Raw genomic sequence first — 17,162 nt, 5'->3', positions numbered from 1 at the left:
GGGGCTGTGGGTGCTGTGAGCAGTGTGGCAGAGCTGGCGTGGCAGAGCGGGGCTGTGGGTGCTGTGAGCAGTGTGGCACAGCTGGCGTGGCAGAGCGGGGCTGTGGGGCAGTGTGGTGCTGGGCCATCCCTGCCAGCACCCACCCTCCGGCTTCCAGGGTTCCCCTTCATGCCCCCGTACTGGGGCCTGGGCTTCCACCTCTGCCGCTGGGGCTACTCCTCCACCGACATCACCCGGCAGGTCGTGGCCAACATGACAGCAGCTCGCTTCCCCCTGGTAGGTCTGGGCTGATCCCCGGAGCCTCTGTCCCACAGTGGACATGGGGGGGTTGGTTGATGGGAGCCCCCATGGGCGGGGGTCCCGTGGCACTGGGCAGGAGTCCCTGCTTCCACCCCTGTCACCGTTCACAGGACGTGCAGTGGAATGACCTGGATTACGCAGATGCCAAGAGGGATTTCACCTTCAACAAGAAGAGCTTTAAGGACTACCCGGAGATGGTGCAGGACTTCCACCGCTGCGGGCTGAGGTACATCATGATCGTGGTGAGTGACACCCACAGGGGTGGGCTGGCACTGGGGCTGCAGCCACCCTGAGAGCAGTGATGGAGCTTCCTCTGAGCAAGGCAGGGCTGGCAGTTCCCTGCCCTTGCTGGTGAAGCCCCGGCTCTGTGCCCTGCCAGGACGCTGGGATCAGCAGCTCGGGACCCCCCGGCACCTACAAGCCCTACGACGAGGGACTGAAGAGAGGGGTGTTCATCCGAAATGCCACGGGACAGCCCCTGGTGGGGAAGGTGTGTGTGGGAGCAGCCCCGAGCCCTGCGGGAGGGGGGTCGAGCAGGGCCGTGGGCGCAGGACCCCAAGGGCCAGAGGGAAATGCTCAGGGGGTGGCTGTGATGGAAGGCAGGGTGGTGTGTGGGGTGGGGGGCTCTGCCCATTGCTGCCTCCCTCCCGCAGGTCTGGCCGGGCCCAACGGTGTTCCCGGACTTCACCAATCCGGAGACTCACGAGTGGTGGCACGACATGGTGAAGGACTTCCACGACCAAGTGCCCTTCGATGGCATGTGGCTCGTGAGTGGCCCTGGCAGAGCTGCTGCCTACGGCTCCCTGGCTCCCTCCCTGCACCTCTGCTGGGCCCCAGTGTGGCAGGGAGGGCATCCTGTCCTTCCCCTCCCCAGGACATGAATGAGCCGTCGAACTTCGTGGAGGGCTCCCAGGACGGCTGCCCCCAAAACAACCTGGAGCAGCCCCCCTACGTGCCAGGTACGGGAGTGGGTTCCAGCCCTTCCCGGGGCTGTGGGGACGCCGGGAGGATCCCGGGGGACGCTCCGGTCCCAGCTGGGTGGGCTCTGACCTCTTCCTTGCCCCCGCCCGGCCGGTGCAGGTGTGTTCGGGGGGCGCCTGCGGGCCGGGACCATCTGTGCCTCCAGCCAGCAGTTCCTGTCCTCCCACTACAACCTGCACAGCCTGTACGGGCTCACCGAGGCCATCGCCTCCCACAAGTAAGCCCGGGGCTCCTGCTGAGCTCCTGCACATCCCAGGGGACGCCAGAGCTGGCAGAGAGCCCCAGCGTGGGCAGTGTGGGCACAGGGAAGGCACTGGGCGGGGGGGAAGGGTTTGGTGTGTAACACAGCGTGCTGTGGGGGCTGCTGAGCCCCTTCCCTGTCTGGGCGGTGCTGAGCAGCCCCTGCTCTGCCCTCAGTGCACTGCTGAGGGTCCGGGGCAAGCGCCCCTTCGTCATCTCGCGCTCCACGTTCGCCGGGCACGGGCACTACGCCGGGCACTGGACAGGGGACGTCGGCAGCAACTGGGAGCAGCTCTACTACTCCATACCGGGTAGGCTGTGGGGCACTGGGGGCACATCCAGCCCCGCAGCCGGGGGCTCCCCCACAGGCTCTGTCCCCCCGGCGCCGCGGAGCCTCAGTGCCCGCCGTGCCCCCTCCACAGAGGTGCTGCTCTTCAACCTGTTCGGGGTGCCGCTGGTGGGTGCCGACGTCTGCGGCTTCGCGGGCGACACGTCCGAGGAGCTGTGCGTGCGCTGGACACAGCTGGGCGCCTTCTACCCCTTCATGAGGAACCACAACGACCACGGCACTCGGGTGAGCCCCGGGAGCCCCCACCCTGCCGGGCAGGGGGGCTCTGGGATGAGCGAGCGGGCACGGGAAGGTGGCTGGTGCAGCTGCAGTGCCACGTGCCTTCGGTGCTGGGAGAGTCCGTCCTGCACCCCAGAGATGCACCCGCCCTTCCTCCCCTCGTGCTCTGAGCGTCCCCCTCGGGTCTCTCCCCCGCAGCCGCAGGAGCCGTTCGCCTTCAGCCCGGCTGCCCAGGCTGCCATGAGGGATGCCCTGCGCCTCCGCTACTCCCTCCTGCCCTTCCTCTACACCCTCTTCCACCGGGCTCACACGGCCGGGGACACGGTGGCCCGGCCCCTCTTCCTCGAGTGAGTGCTGGCCCAGCCGGGGCTCAGGGGGAGGTGGGTGCGGGGTCTCCCTGGCGCTGCCCTTCCCTCCTGCAGGTTCCCCACAGACCCCAACACGTGGGCCGTGGACCGCCAGCTCCTGTGGGGCGGGGGGCTGCTCGTCACCCCCGTGCTGGAGGCAGGACAGACCAAAGTCAGCGGCTACTTCCCGGCGGGGACATGGTACAGCCTGGCAGGGGTGGGTGCTCCCTGCTGTGTCGTGGGACTGGGTGGGGGGCTTTGCTGTGGGACCTTGTGTGCATTCCTGCATCCCACTGCTGGTACAGGCCCCCTGGGGCTGTGTGTGGGTCCCCTGCCTCGCCTGCCTTCACTCGTGGCCATCTGAGGGCCGCAGTGCTGGCCCCCTTGGCCACACAGCACCCTGTGCCTGCTCTTCCCTCTCTGTCACCACGTAGGACTCCACCATCCACAGCAAAGGGCAGTGGATCCTCCTGCCAGCGCCCCTGGACACCATCAACGTCCACGTCCGTGCAGGGCACATCCTGCCCCTGCAGGTGAGTCCCTCTGCTCCGTGGTGGCTCCGTGGTGACCTGCCTGGCCAGCCCAGGGTGGTGGCAGTGCCGTGTGACACCGTGGTGACCTGCCTGGCCAGCCCAGGGTGGTGGCAGTGCCATCACCGCAGGCCAGACAGTGCCAAGGGAGCCGTGGCTGCACTGTCCGGGGGACGTGGCTCTGGCAGTGCCCTGATCTGTGCCCGCTCCCACGCCCCAGGAACCCGCCTTCAGCACGGCCCAGTCCCGCGGGAGGGGCATGGCCCTGGTCGTGGCGCTGACCCCGGACGGCTTCGCCAGGGGAGACCTGTTCTGGGACGATGGGGAGAGCTGGGAGACCTTTGAGAGGGGGGACTACACCGAGATCCTCTTCCTGGCCACGCGCGTGAGTGAGGGGGCACCCGGGCAGGGGGGTCCTGGTGGCCCTGGGGCATGTGTGGGCACAGGCAGCACCGTGCCCTGGTGCAGCCGAGCTGTGCGGTGCCAACAGTGCCAGACTGAGCGGCTGGCGGGGTGGAGGGGTCAGCATCCCCTCAGGACGCCCCCTCGGAGGGGGAGAGGCTGCTCTCCTTGCACTGTGGGTACTCTCTGCCCCCCTGGCTCAGTGCCTGGCAGAGGGGCAGCACGAGGAGCGGGGCACCAGGGCAGCCCTGTGTGCCCGTGGGGTGGCTGTGACCCGGGAGCACACGGTGCCATCCCCGCTGTCCCCCAGGGTGCCGTGCTCAGCCAGCTGCTGCGGGGCAGTGCCCACCTCGACGGGGTCCTGCTGGAGGCTGTGACTGTGCTGGGGGTCTCCAGCCCTCCCCGGCAGGTCCTGGCCAACGGTGCCATCGTGAGCGACTTCTCCTACCGCAGTGACACCCAGGTGAGTGCTCGTCCCCGCCCTGGGAAGGGACAGGACACAGCTGAGGGGCTGGCGAGGTCTGGCCCCAGAGATGGCACAGCACCAGCTCTGTCAGCACAGGCTCTGGGGTCACTGCTCTGGAGCTGGGCAGGATTAGACCACGACAGGAGTGAGGATGGGGAGGTGGAGGAAGGAAGGGCTGTGTGGTGATGGGGCTGGAGCTCTGAGAGGAGCAGCAGCACAGCTCTGCTCCTGGGGCTGCCTGCCATGGATGCCCTTCTCTGGGGCTCTGTGGGATCAGGACCATGCCAGGCTGTGGCTCTGTATGGGGGCAGGACACCCCCCTCGGCTCTGACACCTCCCAGGCTCCTTCCCAGCTGGCTCTGCCTGCTGCCAACCCTTCCCTCTGCCCCTCAGGTGCTGAGAGTCCCTGTGTCGCTGCCCATGTGGGAGCAGTTTGTCATCTCTTGGTCCTGAGCCACCACTGGTCACAGGGAGAGGCCACACTGCTCCCCCTGGCTCTGGGGCCGAATCCATCCCATCCTCTGATAACCCAGAGCTGCCACTGCTCTTCCCACACCACAACCCAGAGCTGCCCCTGCTCTTCCCAACCACGCAGCTCCTGGACTTGGGCTGCCATGAGGTGATGGAGGTGTGTGCACTGGACTGGCACAGGGAGGGGGGGCTTGCACAACCCCCCGGGACAGGGAAGACCTCATCATCCTCAAATCGGGGAAAAAAAGACCCAAGTGCCTTGTAAGACAGCAAACCTGTTTCTGTGGGGGACTGGTAACCTGTGGGGAGTCTCCTGGCTGTGGTTTTGGGGAGGGGGATGTGCAGGGGGGGAGGGAGCAGTGCTGTGAATAAAGCTGCTGTTTGCTGGGAGCAGCCCCAGGCCGTGCCCGTGTCCCCTTTGCTGCTGCTGCTCCTGAACTGTGGCTCAGCCCCGTGCCCCTGGCTGGGACACCCTGGTTCCCTCCCTGCCTGGGGGTCTCCAGCAGGGCTGCCTGTGCCCCTCACAGCCTTCACCCCATTTCCCAGAGCGCTGGGGGCCCCCTGGCTGCACCACAGAGCCCCTTGTCCTGCTGTCCTGCTGGCTCCAAGCCGGGGGCTGCTGCAGGGACATGCTCAGCTCCAGGGAGAAATGGAGCCCTGTCCTCCAGAGGCTTTAGGAAGGGGCAGCTTGGCCCTACGGCTCCTCTGGCTGAGAGGAAAGGCACCAGGGTCCCTGAGTGCTCTGGGGCCAGGTGGTGTGGGTGATAGAGAGCAGAGCCTTGTGGTGTCACCCAGGGATTGGGGACTGGTCCATCCGTGATCCCGCTCCAACCCCTGGTGCCCGACGGGACCGTCCCAGAGCAGTGGGGACGTGGCAGAGGTGCCGCTCACAGCTCGTTGTGCAGCGCCCGGCACTGGGGGCTCAGCTTCTCCTCCAGGACAGCGTCAGGGGCGCACACCCAGGGGTCCCCCGTGTCCCACTGCCACTTGAGGAGCTGCGCACGGAGCAGCTGGAGGACGTCGGCGTAGCGGGGGTCAGGGGCCAGGTTCTGGCTCTCGGTGGGGTCGCGGCTGCAGTCGAAGAGCTCCCAGCGCTCCCGGTAGTAGTACTGGTGCAGGGTCTTGTTCCAGTGGGTCGGCTGCCCGGCCCTGGTGCGGTTGAGCAGGTCTTGGAAAGTGGGCGAGACGTAAAAGTCCTGGTCGATGGGAAAGGGCATCTTGTAGTTGAGGTTGTGGATGAGGCGGAACTGCCGGTGCTGGATGGCTCGCATGGGGTAGTACATGGTCACCTCGTGGTGGCTCTGGCTGCTGAAGGCGGTGGCCCAGGACTGCTCTGACTCCAGTGCTGGCAGGAGAGACTTTCCAGTGAGATGCACCTGCTTTGTGCCAAAGATGCTGTAGGAGGGGTAGGGGATGGAGAACCAGTCCAAAATGGTGGGCGTCAGATCTGGAGGGGAAGAGAAGGGTGAGAGGAGGGACTGGCACCGTGGGAGGAAACAACCTGGAGAGGGGCAGAGACGTCCCTTGGGTCTGCAGCTGCATGGGCTGTGGCTGCTCCTGGGAGGAGCTGCAGAGCTGAGCCCTGGGATGCTGTCCCAGAGGGGACCCTGTTCTGCCCTCCCTCCTCTCCCATGCAAGGGCTGCCCCTGGAACAAGACCCTGGGTTTCGGCGTGGGGAGCAGCCCACAGCCCCCGGGCCCAGCTCTGCTCCCTCTCGCAGGCACGGGCTCTTACCCAGGAGGGTGGCAAAGGCCTGGCTGACCTGCCCCCAGCGCTGGGGGTGCTCTGGGGAGGAGATGAGCAGCGGCTCGGCGGTGCCCGAGCGGTAGAGGTTGGTCCTGCCGCCAGGGAAGGGGATGCCGTTGTCGGAGCTGTAGATCACCAGGGTGCTGTTGTGGAAGCCGGCACGCCGCAGCTCCTCCAGGACCAGCCCGATCCCTGCGGACGGAGGGGCAGAGCTGAGGGGGGGGCGGGAGGGTCCACAGCACTCGCCAGTGCCAGCCTGGCCCTGCGCCTCCTACCTTGGTCCATGCGCCCGATGGTCGTGTACTGGGCAGCCAGGTCCGCCCGGGCAGCCGGCGTGTCGGGAACAAAGGGGGGGACCTAAGTGGAGAAGGGGAGAGTGGCACGTGGCCACCACGGGGAGGGAGGTCACAGGTCCACCACGGTGGCCCTCAGCAGCTCTTGCCTGTAATGCTGCTGGCAGTGAGGTGGGGGCCAGCCCTGGCTCCATCAGAGGCTGCCGTCACATGCAGCCCCCACAGCCCCGCGCAGACCCACAGGTTCCCACCTGCACTTGCTCCGGGTGGTAAATCTGTGGCTTCCAGTCAGGGATCCAGCCCATCCCACTCTCTCCGTTGCCAAATTTCTCACAAAAGGCCCCGTACTGGGGCTGGGAGTGCCCGCAGCGATGGGGGTCATGGAAGGCAACGTAGAGGAAGAAAGGCCTAGGGATGGAAGGGGTGGAGGTGGTGGAGCAAAGGGCTGCCCACACCCCGAGACCTCCCTGAGACCCTCTGCTGGGGTGACCTGGGGTTGGCAGGAGGATTCCCACCTAGTCTGGGCTTCTGGATATGGGGTGACCCAGACCAACTGGGATGTGGAGGCTGTCTCACCTCTCATCCTGGCTCTGCAGGAACCGCCGGACGAGCGCTTTGATCCGGGTGATGTTTCTCCCAACCTGCAGGACTGAACTGTTCTCCTCTGTGTAGGCAAAGTCGAAGGGGTACACAGCCTCTGGCCCAACATGCTTCTTCCCAATTATCCCTGCACGAACAGAGACAAGTGTTGTGCCAGGAGCAGCGGGATGGGGGGACATGGCTACCACTGTCTCCTCCCTGGGGGGACAGATGTGGGTCCAGGAGGTGTTCCCTGGCTCACGGGTGGTTTAGCCATCAAGCTCTCTTGCTCACTAGGGTTTGGTGCCCCAAGGGGGGGTTTCCCTTCCCGTGTCCCTTGCCTTTGGCTCCCTACCTGTCCGGACACCCCCTTGGCTGAGCAGGTGGGGCAGGCTCCGCACGCCGTCGAAGGAGTTGAAGTGGTGCACGCCCTGGTGCAGCCCGTACATCCCGTTCTGGTGCTGCAGGTGAGGGGACACAGCACGGTTGGACAAGGGCTGCCAGCCCGGCCCCAAAACACATCCAGCCGTGCTCTCGGTGTGTGAGCGGGGGAAGCAGGTCCTGGGGGCTGGGAAGAGGGTGGGCCAGCAGGCGGGGGGGGTCACCCCGTCCTGGGACTGTGCCACAGGAATGCCAGTTCTGGCCATGTGCCGGGGGCTGGCGGTGCCCCTACCTGCGGTAAGCCGGTCAGGATGCTGGCCCGGCTCGGGGAGCAGCTGCTGACGGAGGTGAAGGCGTTCTGGAAGACCACCCCACGCCGGGCCAGCGCGTCCAGGTTGGGCGTCCGGATGGCCGAGTTGTTGTAGGCGCCGCTCTCAAAGCCCCCGTCATCGGCTGCGGCGGGAGGGGTGCGGGGTGAGCCCGGGGGGACGCGAATGACACCGACAGCATCCCCGGGCTGCGGGTGACCCGGGCCGGGGCCGGTGCTGCGGGGACCGTCCCAGCGGAGGGGATGCAGCGGGACCCGGCCCAGGCAGAGGGTTCCCGGGCTGGGGGCGACGGGCGCGGACCCGGGACCGGCTGCGGGGCTCGGCCGGGCCGGCGGCCGCACTCACCCAGGAGCAGCAGCACGTTGCGGGCCGGGGCCGGGTCCGCGCCGGTCCCGAGAGCTCCGAGCAGCAGCGCCAGCGCCCAGGGCCGCATGGCACCGACACCGGCACCGACACCGACACCGACAGCGGCACCGGCACCGACACCGGGGCGAGGCGGCTCCTCCTCACCCCGGTCACATGAGGCGGCCCCGGCCGCTCAGATCCGGCCCGGGCGGAGCCGCGGTCCCGGCGGGCGGAGCGGGCTGGCACGGCCGGCCCCGGCCCGCCCCGGCCCCGCGGGGGTCACACCCAGCTCCGGGGGGGGTCCCGCCCCGGTACCCCGGGAGCGGAGCTGCGGCCGCGGGTGCCCGGGCCGGGCTGTCCCCTCAGGGCCGGGCTGTCCCCGCCATGCCGGGGTCCCGCTGCCCGGCGCTGCCGGTGCTGCGCTGGCTCCCGCGGTACAGCCGGGCCTGGCTGCCGCTGGACCTGCTGGCCGGGCTGGCCGTGGGCCTCACGGCCGTGCCGCAGGCTCTGGCCTACGCCGAGCTGGCCGGGCTGCCGCTGCAGGTGGGTGCCGGCGCTGGGAGCCGGGGAGCCCCCGCTGCCTGAGCTGCCCGTGACCGGGGTGGCCTGGGACACTCTCCCTGAGCTGCCCGTGACCAGGGTGGCCTGGGACACTCTGTCCCTGAGCTGCCCGTGACCAGGGTGGCCTGGGACACAGTTCCTGAGCTGCCCGTGACCAGGGTGGCCTGGGACGCTCTTCCTGAGCTGCCTGTGACTGGGGGGCGCGGGGATCCCCTGCTCCCCGAGCCGCCTGCAGCGTGGCGGGCAGGGCTGGGCTGGGCTGGGCTGGGCTGAGCTGGGCGACCAAGGGCCGACCCTGTGCAGATGCCCGTTTCCCGGGCAGGAAGCTCCTGACGTCCTGTGTGTGCCAAGTGCCCTGGAGTGACCCGAGACCAGCCCAGCCCTCCTCGCCGGGGAGGTTTCTGGCCTCTCCCAGCGTTGTGCCAGTGCCCCTTCTGCCCCCCCGCAGTATGGCCTCTATTCCTCCTTCATGGGCTGCTTCGTCTACTTCTTCCTGGGCACTGCCAAGGACGTGACGCTGGGTCCCACGGCCATCATGTCCCTGCTGGTCTCCTCGTACGCATTCCACGAGCCTGTCTATGCCGTCCTGCTCGCCTTCCTCTCTGGCTGCATCCAGCTGGCCATGGGGCTCCTGCACCTCGGTGAGATGCTCTTGCCATGCACTATTGTATTTTTAGGATGTTGCTGTACATCCTATAGTTGTTCCCCCCTCCTCTCAGCTCTCCGGGACACTGGGGTCATCCTGCTAATGCTTGTGACAGCTCTGTGTGCACACAAACACCCCGTTTGGGTGCCTACCAGGGCCAGCAGTGTGCTCAGTGCTGCCCATCCCATGCAGGATTCCTTCTGGATTTCATTTCCTGCCCTGTCATTAAAGGGTTCACATCGGCTGCTTCCATCACCATTAGCTTCAACCAGGTCAAGGTAGGATCTGCTCTGCCCTGGGTGCCTCACCAGCTGCCTCCTAGGGCTGTGGAACTGGGATATTTAGCACCAGGCTGGGTGATGTGCTTGGTACCAGAGGAAGGAGCCCCAAAGGGGTCATGAGACGCCCTGCCAGCAGTTCTGCTGGGTCCCTGAGAGCTCTGCTCTGAGCAGACCAAGCCGAACACACCCTTTGCCTGTGACCAGCTGGTGACATCCAGGACAGCAGCAAAACCAGGACATTTGATTTGGTGCCTTGCAGGGGGCGCTGGGTGATTCTCTGGCACGGTGGGTTTGCAGTGATGGGAGCTGCAGGGGTTTTTTTGCGGCCCCTCAGCTCCTCACTGGCCTCTCAGGGACCTGAGGCCGTGCGGCTCTGCTGGGGCTGCCACACTTCCTCTGTGGTTACCCCAAATCAGAGCCTGTGCCAGCAGCTGGCAGGCCGCTGTTGGGTAATGGCTGCGGTCGTGGGGGCCGGCGCGGCTCCAGGGGCCGAGGCACCCGGCTCAGGCTGTCACCAGGCTTTGTCTTCCTGCACAGAACATCCTGGGGCTGCAGGGGATCCCGAGGCAGTTCTTCCTGCAGGTGTATGAGACGCTGCGGAGGATCGGGGAGACCAGGTCGGCACCTTCCCCGCTCCCTGCCCTGCAGCTGTGGGGCCTCAGGCTCTGACACTTCGCTCCCCATCTCTTTGGTCACGCCTTGGACTGATTTCTCGGTCCCTGCCCAGCACTGTGACACAACCCCCCTCTGGCGGGGCTTTGGGGGGGCTCTTCCTGTGCCCCAGAGCGTGTTTGGGGTGGCACTGATGTGGCTGTTGCAGGGCTGGGGACGCTGTGCTGGGGCTGGCCTGCCTGGCCGCGCTGGCAGCGCTCCGGGCCATGAAGAACCGCCTGCCCCAAGCTGCCTCTGCGGAGCCACTGGCTGCCAGGATCAGCTGCCGGATCGTCTGGATCTCTGCCACAGGTGTGCCAGCCATCCCCTGCCCTGTCCCCCAGCCATCCCTCCTGGGGGCTTGTCACTTTGGGGCAAGGAAGAGACAACCCCGAAACTGGTAAAGCCCAGGTTGGCAGGAGCCGAGACGTGGGAAATGGGTCGGGGAGGACAAAGTCCTAAGGGTGGTCCTGCCACTGTGCATGCCCCTTCCCAAGGCTTGGAAGTCCTTGGCAGCTCAGATACCCATCTCCAGCCATCCCTCCCGCTGCCCTGGGCTCCGGGCAGGTTTCCAGGGTTGCTCTCTCCTCTGCAGCACGCAACGCCCTCGTCGTCCTGTTTGCTGGCCTGGTCGCTTACTCCTTCCAGGTGATGGGCTCCCAGCCCCTCACGCTCACCGGCAGCATCCCCCGGGGCCTCCCTCCCTTCCGGCCGCCGCGCTTCTCCCTGGCAGCGCCCAACGACACCGTCCCCTTCCCCAGCATGGTGGAGGTGAGTGCCGGGATGGCTGGTGGAGGCCAAGCTCCCCTTGGGCTGCTCTGCTCCCTCCTGTGTGTGCTGGCTCCCTGCACGGTGGGATGAGGCCGCTCCCGGCCCTCCCTCACCGTCCCCTTCCCTCCCAGGACATGGGGGTCGGGCTGGCCGTGGTCCCGCTCATGGGCCTGCTGGAGACCATCGCCATCGCCAAGGCTTTCGGTACGGCTGTGCCAGGGCCCTGCCCTGCGCTCGGGGGGGGGGTCCCACAGGGGCTCGGGGTGCTGGGGAAGGTGCTCTTCTCACGAGGGCACTGAGGGGTACAGGTCTGCCTGTGCCGAGCCCGTTCCATCGTGTGGGCTGGCAGGAGGGGTCCCGCAGGGGGCACAGCTGAAATTGGCCCTGGAGGTGGGTGTTGTCTCAGGGTGCTCCCATGCCCGAGGGCTGCGGGACAGGGCCCACACTGTCCCAGTCAGTGCTGGCCCTGCTCCGTGTGGGTGGCGGGTTGTGCCTGTGGGAGTCTCTGGCCAATGCTGGTATCTCCTTTCAGCCTCGCAGAATGGTTACAGGATTGACCCCAACCAGGAGCTGCTGGCTTTGGGTAAGACACTGCTTGGGTCTGGCTTCAGCGCTACCGTGTATCCCAGAGCTCCTGAGCTACACCAGATCCCATCTCAGCAGTCCTACCTCTCCCTGAAGTTTTCCCTCTCTTACCTTGCATGCATCCCCCCACCAAAGCTGTTCCCACAGCTTAGGAATTTCCAGAGCAGGCTGAGTCACACTTGCACAGCGGGATGGGCTCTGATCTGACTGCTGGCACTGGGGTTGGAGGAGGTGCTGATGGGGACACAGACCCATGTCATGGCCCTGGCGGTGCCTCCCCAGCCCCTCTCCTTCCCCTCCGCAGGTGTTGCCAACATCCTGGGCTCCTTCGTCTCGTCGTATCCCATCACGGGCAGCTTTGGCCGGTGGGTAGCAGGAAGGGGGGGCAGACCCCAGCCCACAGGACACTCACTGGGCCTGTGGGGTGAGGGGGCTCTGCAAGATCTTGGGTGGAAGATTGTGCAGACCCCAGTGGGTCTCTGAGCTTATGTCCTGGTCCCAGCAGCCCACCTTGGTGGCCAGGCTGTGCGTGTGTCCCATGGCCACCTTCTCTCCCGTCTCAGTGCTCTGCAGTCCCGCTGCGGGCTGGGAGCCACTTGTGTTTCTTGCTCGTGTTTCTCCCTCGTGGGGTCCGGCAGGGTCGGTGATTTTCCTGGGTGGGGGGCCTGGGCAGTGGGTGGGGGCAGCCCCTGGCCCCCCCCGGCCCCCTCACAGCCCAGGACGTGTTGCTTTGCCTTTCAGGACGGCGGTGAACGCGCAGTCAGGGGTCTGCACCCCCGTGGGAGGGCTCGTCACAGGTGGGGCCCTGACCCTGCTCTGCAGGCCCCCCTGCCTGGGAGCCCTGGGCATCAGGGACCCCGTGGCTCAGGGGCTCCCCCCGTCCCGCAGGTGCCCTGGTCCTGCTCTCCCTGGCCTACCTCACCTCGCTCTTCTACTACATCCCCAAGGCCGCCCTGGCCGCCGTCATCATCTCGGCCGTGGTGCCCATGTTCGATGTTGGGATCTTCAGGACGCTCTGGAGGGTTAAGAGTGAGGGCACGAGCTGGGGGAGGCTGATCCCCCAGTGCAGCCCAGCTCTGCCTGCAGAGCAGGCCCTGTCACTGAGGGCCCTGTGGCACCAGGACAAACCAAAGCTGAGCCTGGGCTGTCTCTCTTGCAGGGCTGGACCTCGTGCCCCTCTGCGTGACGTTCCTGCTCTGCTTCTGGGAGGTCCAGTATGGAATCGTGGCCGGGGTGCTGGTCTCAGGGATTCTCCTGCTCTACTCCATTGCCAGGCCCCCAATAAAGGTGGGCTTCACACCTCCCCTTGGATGTGATCGCCAGGGATCTGGGAGGGGGTTCATGAGGGCAGTGAGGTGTTGGGGTGCAGGATGCTTCTGTCCTGTTCATGCCCTCTCCCGTGTCACCAGCCTGCGATGGGCACAGCACAAGGGACCTCTTTAAAAGAGCACAAGGGAGGGAATCTCCCAGGATTGGAGAGCAGAATGGGGAGGCATTGCTTTCCCTGTCCTGCTGACGCTGGGTGTGGGCAGGAGGGGCTTTCCCTGAGGGCTGGGGGCTCCTGCGTGTCCCCCTCCATCCAGGAGGACAGTGAGTGACACGGGCAGTTGTCCCCCCCGGGAAGGTCACAGCCCTGAGTCCCCAGTGACTTGTCCCCCTTCCCCGGGGTCTGTGCAGGTGTTGCAGGAGGGGGACGTGCTCCTGGTGCAGCCGGGGAGCAGCCTGCACTTCCCAGCCATCGAGTGCCTCCGGGACACCGTGTGCAGCCGTGCTCTGGCAGGTATGGTCCCACCCCTGCCAGCCCCGGCCCTGGCTCTGAGGGCTGTGACCCCTGGGCTGGCCATTTCTGGACTCGTCAGGGACGTGACCTTATGCTCTTCCAGCAGCATCTCCACCCCGCTCCATCATCCTGGACTGTTGCCACATCAGCAGCATTGATTACACAGTGGTGGTGGGGCTGGCAGAGCTGCTGCAGGAGCTGCGCAAGCACGGCCTCTCACTGGCCTTCTGTGGCCTGAAGGTGTGTGGGACCTTGGCCACCCCATCCCGGGCTCTGCTGCCCCATCCCAGACCCTGCTGCCTCTCCCCTGCAGCCTGGGGAGGGTCTCTGTCGATGGGCTCAGCCCGGCTGCCTCCCCCCATGGTCTGTGCTGGCCTCTCCTCTGGTAGCACCTTTATCATCTCAGCACCTTGCACAGAGGTGGAGGCTGCAGGATGTGGGTGGTGGGAAGGGCTGGATCCTCTGCTCTGGGCTGGCTGGGGGCTCAGCTCTGGAGGGAAGTGGCCAGTGCTCCCCCAGCCCAAGTTTCTCTCCCTCAGGACCCTGTTCTCCAAGTCCTCCTGTCTGCTGACTTAGAAGGATTCCAGCATTTCCCCAGCCGGGAGGAGGCAGGTGAGGCTCTGGGCTGCCCCTGGTGCTCTCCCAGGATGCTGCTGAGTGGGGCTCTGCAGGATGAACCTGGGGGTCTGACCTTTGTCGAGCCCCAAAGCAGCAGTGGGGGGGCTGCAGGGACCTGGCTGCTGGGAAGGTGAGCTGGTCACCTCAGCCTCAGGGTGAGCTGTCGTGGTTTAACCCAACAGCAGCTCAACACCACACAGCCCTTCACTCCTCCCACAGAGAGGTGGGGAGACAAAGAGAAAAGAGGTTAAACTTGTGGGTTTAGATAAAGACAGTTTAATAGGACAGAAAAAGGAAAGGAAAATTATGATAATAACTAGAGAATATAGCAAGCAAATGATGCACAGGGTGGTTGCTCACCACCCACCGACTGATGCCCAGCCAGTCCCTGAGCAGTGGCTCTCACCCCCCCAGCCAAATCCCCCCAGGTTTTTGTTCAGCACCACATCCTGTGGTCTGGAACATCCCTTTGGGCATTGGGGTCGCCTGTCCTGGCCGTGCCCCCTCCCAGCTTCTTGAGCCCCCCAGCCCCTTGCTGGCCAGGCAGTGTGAGAGCCTGAGAAGTCCTTGGCTTAGTGTAAGCACCACTCAGCAGCAGCAGAGCCAGCAGGGTGTTATCAGCAGGATTCTCATCCTGAACCCAAACACGGCTCTGTAGCAGCTCCTTGGAAGAAAACTAACTCTGTCCCAGCTAAAAGCAGGACAAAAGTCTGGCCTTAACTTGCTTCTCCCCTTCCTGGCCCAGAGCGGTGCAGAGGAGCAGAGCCCTGGGACAGCAGGACCGACCCCTTCACCAGCACCACCGAGAGCTCGGGGCTCATCCAGTGAGTGAGGAGTCACCGTTTGTGCTGGGGTTGGATGTCCTGTGACACCCCAGTGACATCAACACCCTCTGTGGGACCCGCCTGCCCATGCCCAGCTCCTGGGCAGCTGGGGATGGACTGTCCCCATGTCCCACATCGGGGAGGGCAGAGCAGCACCAGCCCAACCCCACACAGGCTGAGGGGAGCACTGGGACCAGGGGTCTGCTGGTCCCACACCGGCCCCCAGCCCCGTGGGGCTCTCGCCTCCTCCACAGGCCGAGGGCAGGCACTCCCTGGAAGGGATCAGTGGGACAAAACCATTCCCTGTCCCGGTGATCAGTGCAAAGTTATCACTCCTTCACAGAGCTGCTGTCTCTTTTTAATCCACTGTTTTAATTCTGGACATTTTTCATGTTCTGGGCCACACCGACAGCGTGCTCTCCTCAAAGAGAGTTTCAGGGCTGCTGGCTCTGCCCTCCAGCCCGAGGGCATGTGACAGCTCAGGAAAACATCCGGGACTGTGCTCCTCACTGATCCCTCGTTTGTGGGTGTTGTGCCAAGCAGGGGCAGGGCTGGGCTGTCCCCCTGGGGTGCAGCCCCTGGCCCGAGCCCTGCCGAGGGGTCAGGCACCTGTTACAGCAGCCCGGCGGGGCTGGGCAGGGTCGGGAGTTGAATTTTCCTGAGCAGCCCTCCCGCTGGCACCTGGAACGGAGGGTGTAATAAATCAGGGGAGGGTGTAATAAATCAGGAATTGCTAATGAGTCAGCGCGATCTCTGTGTTTCTGGGGGAAAGCTTTTCCTTTGGTGTGGGATGGGGAAATTCCCTTCCGGGCGCTGCTGAGCACTCCAAGGAAAAGAAACTGAAACCAGTCTCGGCTGCCCGGATGATCCGAGCCCGAGGGCACAGTTCGGCGCAGTTCCTCCTGCCGGGGGTGTGTTGCGGGTTTTGCAAGAGCAGCAGAGGTGCCCAGGAGCCACACGCAGGTCCTGCCGTGGGGTGTTCATTCCTGCAGCAGAGCAGCGCCGGGCGGTGAGTTCCCTGCTGCACCCCGGGGATGCTGGGAGCGGGAAAATAGGAGTATGGGGGTCAAAAGGGCCGATTGTGTGGGAATAGTGTGTGTGCTCAAACCCGGGTGAGCGCTAGCGGAGATCAGGTGTGCTGGGAGCCCGGCTTCAGCTTGGTCCTCGTTGTATCCGGGATGCGGCAACAGCGGCATTCCCACTTTTTACTGTTGGATCCACTTTTGATTGTCGGATCCAGCATGACCTGCTTTCCTGCAACACACTTGCCCCCATGGCCCCCAGCCCTGCTCCAGCCGCCTGCGGAGTGCCGGCAGTGGGGGGTTGGTGTGTCTGTACCCCACCAGCCCAAAGCAGGAAAAGTGGGGGCTCCGCCGGGGATTTGGGGGCTGCGGGAAACGCAGGGAAGGGGCTGAGCTCCAGGCCCGTCCCCCCGGGGCTGCCCCGGCGAGCAGCACCCGCTCCCTCCCGCCGGCAGCGGCTCTTTGCCGGTGCTCGGGAGGTGCCGGGTGGGTTCCCGGGGGGTGCCAGGGGGTACCCGGCGGCCCCGCCACGCCCGGGCCCCGCGGCCCCCCAGGCCCCCGGCGGGATGGGGGGACCGGACGGGGCGGGGCGAGACCCCATCGGGAGCCGCCCGCGGGAGGCGGCCGGAGAAGGGATTGGCCGGGTCACCGGGGGCCGGGCGGGGACCGTGACGTGCCAGAAACGAAACTTGGCGGCTCGGCGGAGAAACGAAACTTCGCCGGGCGGGAGGCGGCGGCCCGGGGCGGCCGAGCGGGCGCTGCAGGTGCCGGTGCCCGGTCCCCGGCCCCTCGGTGAGTTGCGCTGCCGGTGCCGGCGGGTGACGGGACGGGACGGGGTGGGCGCCGGGCCTGGGCTTGCGGGGGGGCTCCGGTGCGGGCGGCGCGGGGTCGGGGGACTTGGGGGGTTCGGGGTCGGGGGACTTGGGGGTCCGGGGAGGGCGGCGCTGCGGTCTCCGGGCTGCGCTGCAGCCTCCCGGTGCGCCCGGAGCCCCCTTGCTGTGCGCCGATCCCCCGGCGCGCCCCGGTGCGCCCGGAGCCCCCCCGTTGTGCTCCGATGCCCCGGTGGCCCCGAAGTCCTCCCGGTGCGCCCCGATCCCCCGGTGCGCCGGGCCATCCCCGGGCACTCCCATCCTGCTCCCCGGACACTCCCGTCCTGCTCTCTCGGCCCCGTTCACCGGGACGGCCCCTCCCGGCCGTGCCCCCCCCCCCCCCGGTACCGCCGGCCCCGCCCCCGCCGGTGCCCCCGGGAGCCGAGGTTGGCCCCGCCCCCCGCGGTACATAACGGGCCTCATTTGCATACGGCGGGGCGCCTCGCCGCGCCATTGGCCCATCCGCGGGGTCATTTGCATATAACCCGGGAGGAGGCGGGAGAGCCGCCTATCCGCGGGCTGCGTGCGCGCCTAATTTGCATACAGGCCCCGCCCAGGAGGCAGCACCGCCCCGGG

The 17,162-nt window shown here is 66.4% G+C and overlaps 3 protein-coding genes across 6 annotated transcripts in view; 2 read left to right on the top strand and 1 right to left on the bottom strand.

Moving 5' to 3' along the window:
* GAA (glucosidase alpha, acid) overlaps positions 1 to 4,652 on the top strand; it is a 6,755-nt gene extending 2,103 nt beyond the window's left edge. Inside the window, exons 6-19 of the mRNA XM_027691460.1 lie at positions 158 to 276; positions 411 to 542; positions 680 to 790; positions 954 to 1,067; positions 1,175 to 1,259; positions 1,381 to 1,498; positions 1,699 to 1,832; positions 1,944 to 2,095; positions 2,288 to 2,436; positions 2,512 to 2,653; positions 2,871 to 2,969; positions 3,187 to 3,351; positions 3,679 to 3,831; positions 4,228 to 4,652. Coding sequence (XP_027547261.1) covers positions 158 to 276; positions 411 to 542; positions 680 to 790; positions 954 to 1,067; positions 1,175 to 1,259; positions 1,381 to 1,498; positions 1,699 to 1,832; positions 1,944 to 2,095; positions 2,288 to 2,436; positions 2,512 to 2,653; positions 2,871 to 2,969; positions 3,187 to 3,351; positions 3,679 to 3,831; positions 4,228 to 4,287 — 1,733 coding nt within the window. The 3' untranslated portion in view covers positions 4,288 to 4,652. The remainder of the gene's footprint in view (positions 1 to 157; positions 277 to 410; positions 543 to 679; positions 791 to 953; positions 1,068 to 1,174; positions 1,260 to 1,380; positions 1,499 to 1,698; positions 1,833 to 1,943; positions 2,096 to 2,287; positions 2,437 to 2,511; positions 2,654 to 2,870; positions 2,970 to 3,186; positions 3,352 to 3,678; positions 3,832 to 4,227) is intronic.
* On the bottom strand, positions 4,565 to 8,085 carry SGSH (N-sulfoglucosamine sulfohydrolase). Its single transcript, XM_027691469.1, has 8 exons — positions 7,979 to 8,085; positions 7,597 to 7,757; positions 7,279 to 7,384; positions 6,921 to 7,071; positions 6,596 to 6,752; positions 6,327 to 6,408; positions 6,040 to 6,243; positions 4,565 to 5,752 (listed from the first exon to the last, which is right to left on the bottom strand). Exons 1-8 carry the CDS (start codon positions 8,064 to 8,066, stop codon positions 5,193 to 5,195), a joined length of 1,509 nt encoding a protein of 502 aa, XP_027547270.1. The 5' UTR covers positions 8,067 to 8,085; the 3' UTR covers positions 4,565 to 5,192.
* Positions 8,086 to 8,359: 274 nt separating this feature from the next.
* SLC26A11 (solute carrier family 26 member 11) lies at positions 8,360 to 15,266 on the top strand. Of its 4 annotated transcripts, none has more exons than XM_027691468.1 (16): positions 8,360 to 8,521; positions 8,988 to 9,180; positions 9,378 to 9,463; positions 10,004 to 10,083; positions 10,287 to 10,429; positions 10,713 to 10,888; positions 11,020 to 11,092; positions 11,421 to 11,471; positions 11,778 to 11,838; positions 12,215 to 12,270; positions 12,362 to 12,502; positions 12,633 to 12,760; positions 13,151 to 13,253; positions 13,360 to 13,493; positions 13,793 to 13,865; positions 14,617 to 15,266. In XM_027691468.1, the coding sequence occupies exons 1-16, from the start codon at positions 8,363 to 8,365 to the stop codon at positions 14,697 to 14,699; spliced, it is 1,740 nt and encodes a 579-aa protein (XP_027547269.1). In that variant the 5' UTR covers positions 8,360 to 8,362; the 3' UTR covers positions 14,700 to 15,266. The 4 variants fall into 4 exon arrangements, with proteins under 4 accessions (XP_027547269.1, XP_027547268.1, XP_027547267.1 ...); XM_027691467.1 differs by having other exon boundaries at positions 13,357 to 13,493; XM_027691466.1 differs by having other exon boundaries at positions 13,094 to 13,253.
* Positions 15,267 to 17,162: the final 1,896 nt, after the last annotated feature.

Source organism: Neopelma chrysocephalum, unplaced genomic scaffold (genome assembly GCF_003984885.1).
Source record: "Neopelma chrysocephalum unplaced genomic scaffold, ASM398488v2 Primary Assembly neopelma1_84, whole genome shotgun sequence".
Taxonomy (NCBI): Eukaryota; Metazoa; Chordata; class Aves; order Passeriformes; family Pipridae; genus Neopelma; species Neopelma chrysocephalum.
Note: the sequence above shows the minus strand (reverse complement) of the source record. Positions and strands in the feature narration are given on the sequence as shown.

Bases quoted from the DNA above. Each gene is read 5' to 3' on its own strand.
- SGSH (XM_027691469.1), bottom strand. From the start codon at position 8,066: ATGCGGCCCTGGGCGCTGGCGCTGCTGCTCGGAGCTCTCGGGACCGGC. The intron at 7,072-7,278 runs GTAGGGAGCCAA...CTGTTCGTGCAG, and splicing joins CCAAGGGGGTGTCCGGACAG to GGATAATTGGGAAGAAGCAT. The intron at 6,753-6,920 runs GTGAGACAGCCT...TTCCATCCCTAG, and splicing joins CTGCAGAGCCAGGATGAGAG to GCCTTTCTTCCTCTACGTTG.
- SLC26A11 (XM_027691465.1), top strand. From the start codon at position 8,363: ATGCCGGGGTCCCGCTGCCCGGCGCTGCCGGTGCTGCGCTGGCTCCCG. The intron at 11,839-12,214 runs GTGGGTAGCAGG...TTTGCCTTTCAG, and splicing joins ATCACGGGCAGCTTTGGCCG to GACGGCGGTGAACGCGCAGT. The intron at 13,494-13,792 runs GTGTGTGGGACC...TCTCTCCCTCAG, and splicing joins TGGCCTTCTGTGGCCTGAAG to GACCCTGTTCTCCAAGTCCT.